The sequence below is a fragment of the Heterodontus francisci genome, chromosome 27 (genome assembly GCF_036365525.1).
Source record: "Heterodontus francisci isolate sHetFra1 chromosome 27, sHetFra1.hap1, whole genome shotgun sequence".
Lineage (NCBI taxonomy): Eukaryota > Metazoa > Chordata > Chondrichthyes > Heterodontiformes > Heterodontidae > Heterodontus > Heterodontus francisci.
The window spans coordinates 13,364,118-13,379,285 of NC_090397.1; the positions used below are offsets into that span (position 1 = coordinate 13,364,118).

Consider the following 15,168-nt stretch of genomic DNA (forward strand, 5'->3'; position numbering starts at 1 on the left):
TACCATGGAAACTGAATCAATGATCTTTCTACCAAGTGTTTGCTTAAATATGTTGTTTGATGGGAGGAGCACTAGACGTAATAATGGCGAGAGGTTGAATAGGCAGAGGTAGGTTGGAATGCCACTGGCAGGGTTTGGGTGAATTGGGAGGAGTATCTGGGGGAGTGGTAAGAATAGAAAGTAGGTTGTAGAGGGCTATTGAGAAAAGTGTGGTGATTGGAAGAGACAGTGGCAGCCGGGGGCAAAAAGTTTCTTGAGAGTAGAGGGTGTTCTTGTCTGGAAAGTTGGTGAAGGATAGTACTGGAATCAATTTTTACTCAGTTTTGCATTTGTTTAGAGTTAAACATTACAAACTTACATTCTCCTAACTCAATCACATCACAGTTTCAATAAGTGTCTCTTTATATGTGCTCAAGTGAAACCCCAATTAATGCCCATCACCTGCATACAATTAATATACGATTAAGAGGGTTATGGGTGAGACGTGAGTGCTTGGCATTCTGAACGGATGGAGATGCAGTGAGAGGCAAGAGTTCAGAATTAATTCCCTTCAATGTCAAGAAGAGTTTTATACAGCATTGACCATATTTAAGTGCGATAGCAGACTTCCTTCCATCGCTGCTGGGGCAACCTTTTTAGAAATGACACTCGCCATCCAACACTGACCATTAACCCCCAAGGTGGTACTCCCGCCCTGCAGTCACTAAGGCTGAGTTCCTGGCCAGATGCGTTCTTAATACTTGCTGAAGGAATTTAAAAGCTATTTTTTAGCCATAGGGACAGTAATGAAACCTTGATTACAGTTCAGTCAGATGGGATGGGAGGAATGTGGTAGCACCAGTGAGGACAATTGGCTGCATCAGATCAGGCTCGTTTGTGGGGTAGGGAGCGTTGGGCCATTGGCCTGACTTTGAAAGCTCTGAGGTGGTCATGCTGTAAGCAAAACAGCATCACCTGCCTTGCAGAGAGACACTGGCAATCCAGAGGTAAGTGGCCAGCAGTGCCTCTTGTCTTGCAGACCAAGCTTGAAGAATTCAGTCAGAAGTAAAATAGATATGAAGGGGGGTAAATTCAAAACTAATCCATGAAAATGTTATTTGTGAGTTGTCGTTCTCAGAAACATGCTCCTAGAGAGACAGCGGAAGAAGGTTGTATTGATTCAAATGCAAATACTGTTCATAAAATATTTAAGGATACATTGTGATTAATTTGAGACATGATATGCTAAGTATAGCATGCTTGGGAAGACTTTGGAAATATAGTTCCCAATGCACTCTAACACTGGGATTTTCTTCACCTCATGTCTGGGCCTGTTGTAGATTAATTGATATTGATTATTATGATTCGGCAACAACTTAATTGTCAATGTGTCATGCAACTACCAGGATGGCAGAATAGTCATTTAGTAGTATAGAACTTGAGTATTGCTGAAAATAGAGACATGTCAAAGCTTTTTGTCTTGCGCTCATCAGGGCAATCCACAAGAATAACCAATGTAAGGGAAAACAATAACTTATACTGCATGAGAAAAGAGTACTAATTGGTTGGCAAGTGAACTCTGATTGGAGGTGTTGCCATGGAGAATGCACCAGATTACAATGACTGACAGTGAACTGCCAAGTTTTATTTGAAATTTAAACCAGGCAGCTTGACTCTGGTCAAGGCATTGTCCTGAGGAATGAACCAGCGAATGGCTGTCACTTATTTTGTTCAGCTGAAACAGACACAACGTTTGTACATATTCTTTCTGTCTGAAAGAACAGGGCCCTGTGTATTAATATATGTAGCTTCCAGTATGTGCAAATGCTCCACACTGCGAGCCCTACTGACAGTCTTAAATTGGTTGTCAGAGTAATTCTTAGCACACTGGATTATTTAGCAAATGTTGACCAATCGCAGAATCGCACCTAATGTTGGACACTCCGTTTTGAGTTTTGCAACAACGGGCTGGTTGGGTATGGCCCGTACCTTGCCCGTTGCAAATGGCAGAAGGGACATGTTTGATATGATCCGCCAGTCTTTGGAATGCAAGGCCTATGTACCTAGCAACTATCACATTACTCATTTGTGTTTTTAGGCAGGATGTCTTTTTGGCTTGATGGCAGCATCCTGTTAGTGGCAAACACCACATGTGTTGATCCTGTACAGTAGCAGTGTGAAACAGCTAGCTTTACCTGTTGCTCAAATTTTTGGGATACATTACCCTTCTCGGATAATTTGAGGTAGACTGGGCACTTTTCAGGGCCAAAAGAGATGGCCTTGGGCCCATTCATAAGTTTGTGAGAAATCTGCTAAGGGGTTCTCTACCACAGTCTACCGTAAACCTACCTTCACTGGTCAATACACGCTTTAGGATTCTTACAGTTCCATGCGCTATAAGATTGGCCTTATTGACAACCTCGTAAATAGGGCCTGAGCCATTCGCAAGCTTGATGCTGAAATAGGGTGAATCAATGAAATCCTGTGTGACGGTGGCTACCATGATCAGATCATTTCTCCCTGTATATTGTGCAAACATTGGTTATTTTTGTGGATTGTCCTGATGAGTGCAAGATGAAAAGCGTCGACAACGCGTCTCTCTTCAGCAATACTCAGGATGGCAGAAGGTGAATCAGATAGACCTTGGTCTTTGTCCAGCAATTCCTATTACTATATGTTTTTAACTGTGTCTGAGATAACCGTCACAAAAAATAAATGCAGCATTTAGAGGCAGGGCAAAGGACTTTTGATGCAGCATTACTAGCTGATATCCTTTTGCACTGCTCAGGGTTAATTGGTGATATCCTAAGGACAGAGATTTTATGCCAAGTAATTTCATTAGAGATAATGCTTCCTCAACAGAACAGATGGCCCTGGGAACACTAGGCAGTCTGGTAGTATTAGGAAGAGGTTTCAATACTAGTAATACTTCAATAGTCCTGAGTTTAGGGTCACTGTGAAGGGGGGTTTTGGGAGGATTTGGGCATGTCCTGAGATCAGAGAGCACTGCAAGCTGGGTCTTGAGAGATTATAAAAGCCCCCTGGAACCAGAGAGCACTGGGAGGTGCACCCAGAGACTATGAGCACTAGAATGGTGATCTAGCAGTTTACAGGCACTGGGAAAGGGGGGGATCCTGGAATCTGGGAATGGGTTGGAGAAGCTGTAGGGATTATGGGTGTGGGATTCAGGAGGACTGGGGAGGGAGTTCAGGGTCTGGTCGTATTGGCAGAGGTCTTGCTTGGCAGCCGTAAGGGAACCCAGGAAAATGGGGCCTGCACTGCTTTGGGGCATCAGGCATCTGACCAACACTTCTTCCCATTGACTAATTTAGTCCTTCAAGCACTTGATATGTTTGCAAATTTATTCAGCCTTTAAGAAACATAAATTTCCTTAAACAATTTTTTGTGCAGTTTCCAAGTTTTGATGCAAGAGTTCCTTATTAAGCTACAAAAAGTTCTCTTTCCCCCACCATCCACCCCGCCATTGTCAGGGGGAGGTGTAGATGTTAGGCGAAGGATCTGGCTGTGATGTGGTGGGTTTCAGGGCGACAGTGGAAATAAACCTCAAAGTAGAAGCATGGTCTCTGCTCACTAGTGCATTGCCTTTCCTCAGACCAAGAAAATATTGCACACAGTTCACTGCCATAGAATGTTGCACAGTTTGATCAGAATCTCAAATATAGCTCAATTAGAAAACCTTTAACTACCAGCACAAATCTGGGGAGGGAGTGTATTTTTGTAGCTGTTTGAGTACCTGTGCTCTGAGAGTTCTACTGTTACTGCAAGTTAATATTAATATTGGCAGGTTGCTGCTTTACTTTTTTTTAAAATGTGACTTGAAGAATAAAAAACGCTTTGTGGGAATGAGTTTGTTTTAATTTCCTCACTGGCCTTTTCAGTAAAAACCAAAATACTTTCTCCATGAGGTACAGATCAGCCATAATCTTACTGAATGGCAAAACAAGCTCGATGGGCTGAATGGCCTCCTGTTTCTAGTTGACACTAATGAAACAAGTTCTGATGTCTGATGAGCTGAGTAATCGGAGCTGCTGCAGATGTTTATTTTTAGCACTGTCACAGTGACACTCCCAAGTATTTTCAGTAGAATTCAGTTCCATTTAGGTGTGGTTTATTAATCTCCTCTTCCTCTGGGTTTCTGATTCTGTGGTTTTCTGGGAATTGGGGCTGAAGAGTAGAGGTTAGTGGCCGGAATACAGAAACCATCCCTTCCTGCAATTGAACTGCACCTACTCGGAATCTCATATCATTAACACTAGATATTTTAAAACTTTTAGCTGTGACTGAGGACATTCTGTCTGAAATTTTAATGGGCTTCATGTCTAATCTGCTCAGCTTAATTCAATGGAACAATTTAAATTTGTCTTGAAAATAACTGTGAAACTGCTGTTTATATTAAGCCATTGGTAGCAATCATGAGAATTTAATGTTTTACAATGAGACAGCTTTGAACTCTCTCTATATATTTCTCCTAGATCAAAAGCTTATGTGTGTGTGTGACTCTCTCTCTCTCTCTCTCTCTGTCTGCCTCCCCCTCCGTTACCCCCACCCTTCTCTAAATATACTATCATGCTGTCTCAAATTCCCTAGGGCAAGCCCTGGCAAAACTTGTATAACCATAGGTCAAAATCGTTTCCATTAAGATTTTTTAAAAAGAATTCCAAATCTTAATGTAAGATTTGATTTAGTCTCTGGCATTTTGAAGCGGGGGATGGGTAATTGAAAACCTGGAGCCTGACTTGTGATCGGGTCATAGAGCAGTCTGGTGCTGTTGTTGCTAACCTTTAACTAATGATATGAATTGCCGAGATTTCAAAAACATGCCTACTAACATTACACTCTTATCCTATATGTTTTTTAAAAAGCTATGTATTTCCATAACTGAAATAATTGAAAATTCTTGACATTTGGTGGTAACCCAAAACTGCTTTAAGAAATCCAAATGCAAATAGAGATGTCTTTTTGTGACATATATAAATAAATGATCCTGGCAATGATTAAAGATCAACCTCTTACTCACGAATGCTGTTGTAATCATTTCTTTTGTATTGTCACATAGTGGGAGTTTTAAAAGCAGGGTTTGCTTGGATGCTGGTATATTGTGTTACAAAAATAGAATTGGCTTTTGTCTCAAATGAAACTGCTTAGGTTTAGGACAAATCTCAACTCTTCAACTGCTGACCAACACAGTTATTGTATTAATGAAAGCATTCTTAAGTAAATAAAGAGTTTGCATTTATATAGTGCCATTTCTAACCCCAGGACACTCCAAAGTGCCTTACAGACAATGAAGAGTAAGCACTGTTGTAATGTGAGAAACACAACAACCAGTTTGCATGCAGCAAGGTCCCATAAACAGTAATAAGATTAACAACCGGAACATGTTTTTAATATACTGTTGGTCGAAAGAAGAATATTGGCTGGACACCAGAAGACCTGCTCATCAAAATAGTGCTGTGGGATTTTTTGCATTCACTTGAGGGGGCAGATTGGGCCCTTGGTTTGATGTCTCACCTGAAGGATGGCACCACTGACAGTGCACATTGTTACGACCAGGTGAGAAAGGAATCTAGAGTTCCCTCTCTGCCTTCGCTTGGTCTTAACGTAACGGTTTAATTTTAAACACACCATTTTTTTTTTTAGCTCCCCCTTGTTCACTTACTTCCAATTATAAGGCAAAGAAAATAACCAAACAGGTTTTCTTGGGTTTAAAGAAAAAAGGGTGAACTTTATTAAACTTAAACTCTAATTCAGTTAACCCCTACGGATACACAACATGCTCACGCCAGCATGCATACGCGATACACATATGCAGATAGAGACAGAAAAGAGCAGAAGAAATAAAGTGGAAACGTTTGAGGCAATATCTGAAGGTGGCTTTGGTTGCTACTCTTCGAGCTTGGCTGTAGAGTCCTTGATTGTAGGTAGCTCTTGCTTTTTATTGCGGCCCAGCATTATTCTTAAACCTTGTTTGATGTAGGAGACTTTTCTCTCCTGTGATTCATGTGTCCTCAGTGGGTCCAGGGGCTTGTGAGTAAGAGATGGGAGCAGACAGTAGAGGTCTTCTCACTGCAGGAGCAAACCATTCTTTTCAGTTCAAACTCTTTGTACAATTCAGAAAAACCCAGGTTGCCAAGCAGGTTAGTCATGTGACTAGTCTGACCACGTGTGTTTGTGGATTCTCTTGTCTTAGCCGACCCTGGAATGTCTCTTCTTACACACGATACCTGATGCTCAAAGTCCATTGTGGGTTAAAGTGGAGCAGAGAATAGCCCCTTTGTCTCTCCGAGCACTGTCTGTTAGTATGCAAATGTTTTCTCTAGCCATGGCTGAACTGTTCTTGGGATGTAGGTGTTGCTGGCAAGGCCAGGCCTTATTGTCCATGCCTAGTTGCCCTGAGAGTGAGATAATGGGGACTTCAGGGGGCTATTAACAGCCAGCCATGTTAGCACGGAACATGAGTCACTTACAGGCCAGAACAGGTAAAGATGACAGCTTTCCTTCCCTAAAGGACATAGTGAATCAGTTTTTTTATGACAAGCCAACAGCTTCACTCACTTTTACTGATACCAACTCTTTATTTTCATATTTTTTGAAACTGAATTCAAATTTGGGATTTGAGCTCACATTTGCTGGATTCCTGGTCCAGTAACAGAATCACTGCCTACACATCTGCTCCTGTTCTAATGTTGTGGCCTTTTCCTTACACAGATCTGTCCCTGAGCAAGAGAGATGACCGAGTACAAACTAGTGGTGGTCGGAGCTGGTGGCGTAGGCAAAAGCGCTCTGACGATCCAACTTATTCAGAACCATTTCGTAGATGAGTATGATCCTACGATAGAAGTAAGTTTTCTTTTTCCCTCGAGAGGCAAATGTGTGCGTTTAAACTCTGCTCATTAACTTTCATTTATGGATTGGGATATTCTGAATAAATAAAAGTAAGAGTGTACGAAACAATAGTTATTCCCATGTCATTATACGTTTTATCTTCATTTTTACCAAAATATCTATCCTGCTTATTCTTCCGAAAGCAGCAGAGTCTGGTTCATGAGAAAAGTTGACAAGCAAAGGATACCAGCAGCAGAGATGAGTTGGTTGAGTAGGAATATCCAGGGTACAAAGATTCAAGATGAAGGTTTGGACAAGAAACAATGTTTGTACAGAAGTTCAGGGAAAGACAATTGCTGTGGTTTCAGGAATGGAAACAGCTAGAATACCTCTCCTAGCCCTGTACCCAGGTACTTAGAACAAGTAGCATTGAATAGACAATGTCAAGACTAACTTGTCGCAGAAAGAGATGTGGATTGCTGAGTCGACCAGGGTAGTTCAGAACCAAACAGTGGAGTGAATTCATTCAGTCCCATTGTCATTGCTGGGCTGCTGGATGAGGATTTAGTCATAGTGATAACGTATTAGCAGGGTAGATTTGGATTGAAATAAAATGGAAATTCGCATTGAAGAATCTGGTTACTTTAAATACCAGAGATGACCAGATGCTTCTGTGAGGCAAATGCAGTTAATTGTTCACCTATCCCATGCACTGGACTTCAGTGACAGAATAACATTGAACCTGATCAACCACAAGAAAACAGGGAACCTGCCTTCCATTCCGGTCTGGAATACCATGTATGACTTGAATTAATTGCAATGTTAGGTCATTTTAGCTTGAATGAGCCTCCCTATTCATCAAGTGGGGAAGGGACGGGACTGCCAAAGACAATTGGCTTCTTAAACCAAGTCACTCGGCAGAACGGCAAAAAAGAGACACGACTCTCAGCAAACCTCAATGAGCACAAACTTCCAACACGGCTGGAGTGCAAGGACTGTTCGGGTTTACACCAGAGCTACCAACAGTAATTGAAAAGCGATCAGTACCAGAATAAATGAGCAAATATAAGATTTCACAATGTTTCAAAGTGCTTCACAGCCAATGAAGTACTTTTTGAAATGCACTCGCTGTTGTAGTATAGGGAAAAGCAGCAGCCAGTTTGTACACAGCAAGATCCCACAAACAGCAATGTGATGAATGACAAGATCATTTTGATTTCAGTGTGATGATTGAGGGACTAATATTGAGCAGGACGCTGAGGAGAACTCCCCTTCTGCATCTGAGGGACAGACAGGGCTTTGGTTTAACATCTCATCCAGAAGATGGCACCTCCAACAGTGCAGTACTCCTAGGAGAGAAAATCCGGATTTTAAGTGAAAGAAATAATCTGAAACAAAGCATACCAAAAGTCTCACTAATGGACTGGGTTTCAAACTTGCTGGCCTAATACACTTGCAGTTAGTGAAAATCCCAGTTAGCATCCCAGTATTCTGAACCTTGGATTAATTGATGTACTCTTTTTTTTGCTCTGGGTCTTGAACTTTGAAAGGTTGGCCATCCCTGCTATTGATTAACATTTCAAGACTTTGACTGGTTTTGAACGAGACTGAAATCATTGTTTTAATCAAGTGAAAGGAAATTTGTAATAAGTAGAAACTGTGAAAGAGTATTTTGTGACTTGTTCTCTTTTATTTTATTCACTTCTGCCTTTTTTATTGGTGGTTCCTTTAGTTAATTCTTGGGAGGGTAAAATGGGTGAGCCCTTAGGCGCTTGCATAGCTGCAATTGATGCTGTCCCTCCTTCTCTTACATTTGCTTTCTGTACATCTGGGCTTTTAGCTATAAAAATTTCACTACCTTAAGACAAATTTGTGTCAAAATACTAGGACATACTGGAGTAACTTTCAGCTTTGCAGTTCTGCTTCATAGCCAGAGTAGTTCCATTTTACCAGTGAGGCCATCTAGTGAAGGAATTATGTTACTGTACTATTGATATTGACCCAGATTTTGTGGTTGTAGTGACAGCAAGACCGTCAGTGTTCGTCATCATTACAACTGTAAAATGGATGGCAACTTTGGTCCTCTGCACATGTACAGTAAAATGTGTTACGACCAGGTGAGAGAGGTGTCTAGGGGTCCCTTTCAGCCTTCACTAGGTCTTACCGTAACAGGGTTTAATTTTAAACATGTGTTTTTTTAGCTCCTCCTTTGTGAATCCTTGTTCACTGATTTCCAATTATAAGGCAAAGAAACCAGCACAAACGGGCTTTCTTAGGTTTAAAGAAGAAAAGTTGAAATTTATTAAACTTGAAATCTAATTCGGTTAATGCCTACGGATACACGATGTGCCTATGCCAGCATGCATACACGATACACACATGCAAATTGAGACAGAAAAAGAGCAGAAGAAAAATAAAGTGAGACAATATCTGAAGAGTTTTTATTACAGGTCTTTGAGCTCACTGTAGAGTCCTTGATTGTAGGTAGATCTTGCTTTTCGTTGGGACCCAGTATTCTTAAACTTTGTTCGCTGTAGGAGACTTTTCTTCTTGGGGTTCATGTGTCTTCAGTGGATTCAGAGGCTTGTGAGAAAGAGATTTGATTTTTGATTTAGAGATACAGCACTGAAACAGGCCCTTCGGCCCACCGAGTCTGTGCCGACCATCAACCACCCATTTATACTAACCCTACACTAATTCCATATTCCTACCACATCCCCACATGTCCCTATATTTCCCTATCACCTACCTATACTAGGGGCAATTTATAATGGCCAATTAACCTATCAACCTGCAAGTCTTTGGCATGTGGGAGGAAACCGGAGCACCCGGAGGAAACCCACGCAGACACAGGGAGAACTTGCAAACTCCACACAGGCAGTACCCAGAATTGAACCCGGGTCGCTGGAGCTGTGAGGCTGCGGTGCTAACCACTGTGCCACTGGGAGCAGACAGGAGAGATCTTCTCAGTCCAGGAGCAAACAGACACACTCTTGGGGTTCAAACTGTTTGTACAATTCAGAAGAACCCAGGTTGACTAACTGGTCTGACCACTTCTTAGATTACAGCAGTCTCTGGAATGCTCCTCTTACACACACTACCTGGTGATCAAGGTTCATTGTGGGTTGAATGTGTAAGGGAATGGTCCTTTGTCCTCCCAATCACTGTCTGTTAATATGCAAATATATTTTCCAGCCATGGCTGATCTGTTTAACAAGTCCTTTCTTCACTCTAGTAACAGTTTAAAATCAATGTTCATGACAAAATTAATGTGCCTCATTCTTGGCAGGTGGGGGCCTAGCATGACACATGGAAATGCAGAAGTTGCTGCCAGTGATTCCCTGCTCCTCCACTGTGTACACCATTGAAGTCCCCGTAGACGGCAATATTAAGAAATCACGTGATTTGATGTGAACCTCCCGTTTTATGCTGTAATACCACAGTTTTTTTTAAAAAAGCCCAAAAATGTTGAACCTAGTTGAATGTGGTGTAATTGGGTTTTTAAAGGCATACTACGTAATAACTACTGCTGAACAACTTTTCTGGCTCTGAAAAACGAACATAATATTTGTGGAATGTAAAATTTCCATATTATGAATTCAATAGGCATTTTTAATTTTGAAAATTTGATATTTCAGTTTCTACCTTATTTCCATGTGTATACTCCAATCTTTATTTTGTTCTCTGTAAAATTTATAAAAAGTGTAGAATAGTCAATGGTTTTTAACTTCCTGATTTACTAACTGGGAGAATTCTTCAATGTGATTGGCTACTTAGCCAGCTGGATGGCATCATTGTTGCTAGACCCCAGAGATCCCCCTAGACTTGGCATCAGAATAAAACTAAGATTGAGAAATGGAAAATCCACTCCAGAGATTACTAGATTTTTGTGGGCAGCTTTCATCAATGTCAACAACGAGAACAATGATTTCACTGCTGGCTGCAACAGCTGGGTCATTTAAGGCAACACTAATAAAAACAGCTGAAAACCTCAATGATTTTTCATTTTACAGTCAAGTCCTGGACTTGTGTGTCACACCCAGCAAGTTTTTGTTTATCTCTCCGCCTCTCCCAACCTCACCCCCTCTTTCATGTGCTCTCTCTCTTCCCCTCCACGTTCACCACCACCACCACCACCACCAGCCCCCCCCCCCCACCCCACCCTCACAGATGCACTTTGTCTCTCCCTTCCGTCCCCTTCAGCAGTTCTGAAGATTTAAAACTCATAGTGTATTCCAACTGGCTGATTTGCACATTAATAAGGGTCTGCGTCGTAAACTCCAGCAAAATCTGGACCAATTTTTTTTTTTTGGTTTGTTCGGTTGGGAAGGAGGTGCCAGTAAGGATTCCTAGCAAATCACTTGGAACAATGTATATTGCATTGGGTTTAAAGCTGTGCTCATTTTATATCTATTCTAGATGTATTGTGAAATCTCTTTGGTACAATGCTAGGCTATAATCTTCGACACCAGAGTTGTACATAACAGTGCTAGCAATGTGATTTCACAAACACTCTTAAAGGGAACGATTCAATGGCTGAATAGGTATTGCTAAGCAAGAACGCTGTTGATCAGTGTGACAAAGCAGCTCATTGCTAATTTACTGAAGTTGTGGCTGTAAAATTGGACTGCCCCAACTACTGATCTGGAGCTATCAAACCCCAGGAAAGTATACTTTCAACAAAAAGTACTCCCCTCTTTGCTCCTCCCTCATCCCACTCTTTTAAGTATTACTAAATGTACAATTGGATAAATTTCCAATACTTTGTACCCATCAAATTCTTGATTTCTCTGAAGAAAATGCCATTTTCCTGAGAAAATTAAGCCATGTATAGCTGTATTGCTACTATTATAGATTAGTGTTGATTTACCAGTCCAGGCCATGACTCTTCAGAGTTAAAATGGCCCTGAAAGCAACCTAGCTGTGACTTCAGTACTATATGTAGAGTGGACAATTGACAACATGTGCTCTGCTCAGGATTGGTCTGTATATTTTCACCACTCTGGCCCTCATGGAATGAACTGCAGTTCAATGCACAGTTGATGCATCTGACCTCGTAACTTTGCAACAGAGGCCAGATGTAACCTGCTGTCGGGTTTGCAGTAATGAGCCTTTGAAACATCTGTAAATCTTTGCTTTTGATGCCTGGAATATTTTTAAACGGCTCTGTTGCTAAATGAACTGAATATTCAGCAGAGCGTCACAACGTCAGTATTTTTTCAGGGCGGGTACCGGTTGCATTCTTCTGTTTGAGCTAGAAAGTGCTCCTTCTGCAGTTTTTTTTAATCCTATAATATAGCACACATCCAAAATTTTGGCTTTTCTAAAACACGATTTAATTCATATTTTAACTTCAGCTGATTATTCATCTATTACTTTGGAATAAATAAATCTTAATATGTTTGAGGTTTTGGATAAGCATATAAGAACTATGTTTATCGTGTGTGTTTATATTTCAAAATATATATTTGTCATTTTTTGTACTAGCAGTTAAATAAAATTTTCTTTTGAGCTTCTTTATGTAACAAACCATGGAACTGTCTCTTTTTTTTGGACCGGATTTATCCCATTGATATTGGTTGAGGGAGAGATTGTGGGTAGGGCACCAACGACCTCCCTGCTCCTCAAACAGTACTATTAAATATTGAAACTGCACCTGACGAGCAAATTCTGTACTCGACTGGAGCGTGTCAGTCTGGATCGTGTGCTTATGGCCCTGGAATCGGGCTTAACCCCAAAGTAAGTGTGTTACCAACTGCATCAAGCTGACAGCTGCATTTTGCAGTTTTCATAATGCAAAATTTTGAATAGTGGTCTTGTTCAAAAAATGGGAAATAAAAGGACTTGGTCTACTTGGTGTTCAGCCATGGCCCAGTTGGTAGCACTCCCGTCTGAGTCAGAAGGTTGTGGGTTCAAGTCCCACTCCAGGATTTCAGCACAAGTCAAGGTTGACACTCACTCCAGTGCGGTACTGAGGGAGAGCTGCACTGTCAGATGAGAAATTATGCTGAGACCCCGTCTGCCCTGTCAGGTGAACATAAAAGATCTCGTGACACTATTTCAAAGAAGAGCAGGGGAGTTATCCCAGTGTTTTGTTCAATATTTATCCCTCAATCAACATCACAAATACAGATTATCTGGTCATCATCACATTGCTGTTTGTGGGAACTTGCTGTGTGCAAATTGGCTGTTGCGTTTCCAAAATTATACTTCAAAAGTACTTTGTTGCCTGTAAAGTGCTTTGGGACGTTCTGTGGTCATGAAAAGTGCTATATAAATGCTAGCCTTCCTTTACTTGCACTATTATAATCTTAATGCCTACTTGTATAAAAAATTACAATATTCTGTATTGCTTTATTCCGGAGAATGAATTTTGAGTAGTTTACAATGCTGGAAGTAAGATTGGTTTGAATGACCAAGGCCCTTTTACCCATTTAATCACATCCTTCCAGAATACTAACCCTACTCTCTTCACATTGCAGCATCCAGTGGTTTCTTGAATGAGTCCATTGTCCTGGTCTCAGGTACCCAAACTGGCAACATGCTCCAGACACTCATCATCCTCCGTGTACAAAAATTTTTACTGATGTCAGTCCTAAATTCCTCCCCCTCAAGCCAGAACCTCTTGTATCCACTTGTCTTACTGTGCTAGCATAGCTGAAAGAGATGTTTTATGTTTTTCTTCTCCTCCCATTTAAATATCTTGTATACCTCCTGTAAGTTATGGTATCTTATAAGACTGAAGTTCTGTAACTGATCAAGTTGCATGTCATCGCTTGTTTCTCAGTCACCAGGAATAGGCTTCATCATTCCCCTAGGACCTCAGTAGCAACAGTACTAAGATGAAGTCCAATGGTAATATATGGTTTTGATATTTCTGGGAGGTTGATTGCCACTATTTTGGCAATATAACCTAGCATCCCTTTTGTTTGTTTGTTGCTATCCTACACTGTTTTGGGCACGGTGAGTTGAACAAGTAACTAACATCTCTAAAAGTCTCAACTTTCCTCTTGACCACTTCTGCTCATCCAGTAACAAAATGTACCTCCTATTTTTAGTTCCAATGTGTTATACCTTACATTTGTTCATGTTGGACATCACTAGCCACTGATCAAATGAGGTGCAGACCCTGTTGAGCTTTATGTAAGAAAGATTTTGGGTACCTTCCTTGAGTTCACAGCCAGCCCTTGGTGGTGTCTCTAAATTTGACTACCCTCCATTAGCGGCTGTGCGACCTGATACTTGCTCCATCACTAAGACCACACACTTCCAACCCCTGTAATATTGCCTGTCTCCACCCCTGCCTCAGCCCATGTTGAAATCCTCTTCTATGCTTTTAGCACCATCAGGCTCAACTATTCCAATGCTCACCTGGACAGTCTCCTATTTTTAAGTCTCCATAAACATGTGCTCATCCGAATGTTTGCTGCCCATATCCTAATTTGGACCAAGTCCCACTCGCCCATCACCCCTTTGCTCACTGACCTATATTACTTCCCTGTCCACCAATGCCTCAAATTTGAAATTCTCATCCTTGTGTTCAATTCCCTTCATAGCTTTGCCCCTTTCTATCTCTATAATCTCCTCCAGTCCTACAGCCTTCTGAGACATTTGTGTTTGTCCAATTCTGGCCTCTGGTTCCGCCTCGATTGACTTTGCCCCACCATTGGAGGCTGTGCCTTCAGTTACATAGGCCCTAAGCTGTGGAATTCCCTCCTGAAACCTCCCTGTTTCTTTATTTCCTTTGAAGACACTCCTTAGGACCTACCACTTTTCCCAGGAGTTTGGACTTCTTTCCAAATTATCTCCTTTGGCTCAGTGTTAATTTTGTTTTGTCTGATTACGCTCCTGTGAAGTGCCTTGGGACATTTGACTATGTTATAGGCTATATATGAGTGCAAGTTGTTGCTGACTATTCCAGGTGGTTTGTGTATATCGTGAACAAAATGTCCCATTACAGGTCCCCCAAGGTACCCTATTCCTTACCTTTCTCTTCTGGTCTGCCTCATCCTCCCCATTACAAACTAACTCTCCTTATGATTACAAAGGTTGCTTACATTGCTTTTTTTTTTAGCCAGTTTCTAAAGAAAGACATGAATTTATGTAGTGCCTATCACATTCTCAAGATGACCTAAAGCCAAACTGCACACAGGGTCTCGCAAACCATAGTAAAGATAAATGAGCAGTTAATCTGTTTGTTTTGGGGGTGTTAGTTGAAGGAGTGTTGACCAGGACAGTAGATGAAACTCCCCACTCATCAACAATGCGCAAGCAAGCGCCATTTTAATGGTGCATCTGGCGTTCTCTCAGCACTGTGTTGATATATCAGCCTAAATTATGTGC

At 41.3% G+C, this 15,168-nt stretch overlaps 1 protein-coding gene and 1 long non-coding RNA gene across 14 annotated transcripts in view; one reads left to right on the forward strand and one right to left on the reverse strand.

The window, feature by feature from the left end:
• Positions 1 to 15,168, forward strand: part of LOC137384654 (GTPase KRas) — a 64,514-nt gene that overhangs the window by 34,681 nt on the left and 14,665 nt on the right. For 12 of the 13 annotated variants that reach the window (XM_068058868.1, XM_068058863.1, XM_068058862.1 and 9 more), the window contains one exon: positions 6,709 to 6,840. In XM_068058868.1, coding sequence (XP_067914969.1) covers positions 6,730 to 6,840 — 111 coding nt within the window. In that variant the 5' untranslated portion in view covers positions 6,709 to 6,729. Of the gene's footprint in view, positions 1 to 5,447; positions 5,554 to 6,708; positions 6,841 to 15,168 lie in introns of those variants that run through there. The other variant, XM_068058873.1, reaches the window with a different exon arrangement.
• LOC137384656 (uncharacterized) overlaps positions 1 to 15,168 on the reverse strand; it is a 74,195-nt gene that overhangs the window by 16,809 nt on the left and 42,218 nt on the right. The window lies entirely within an intron of this gene.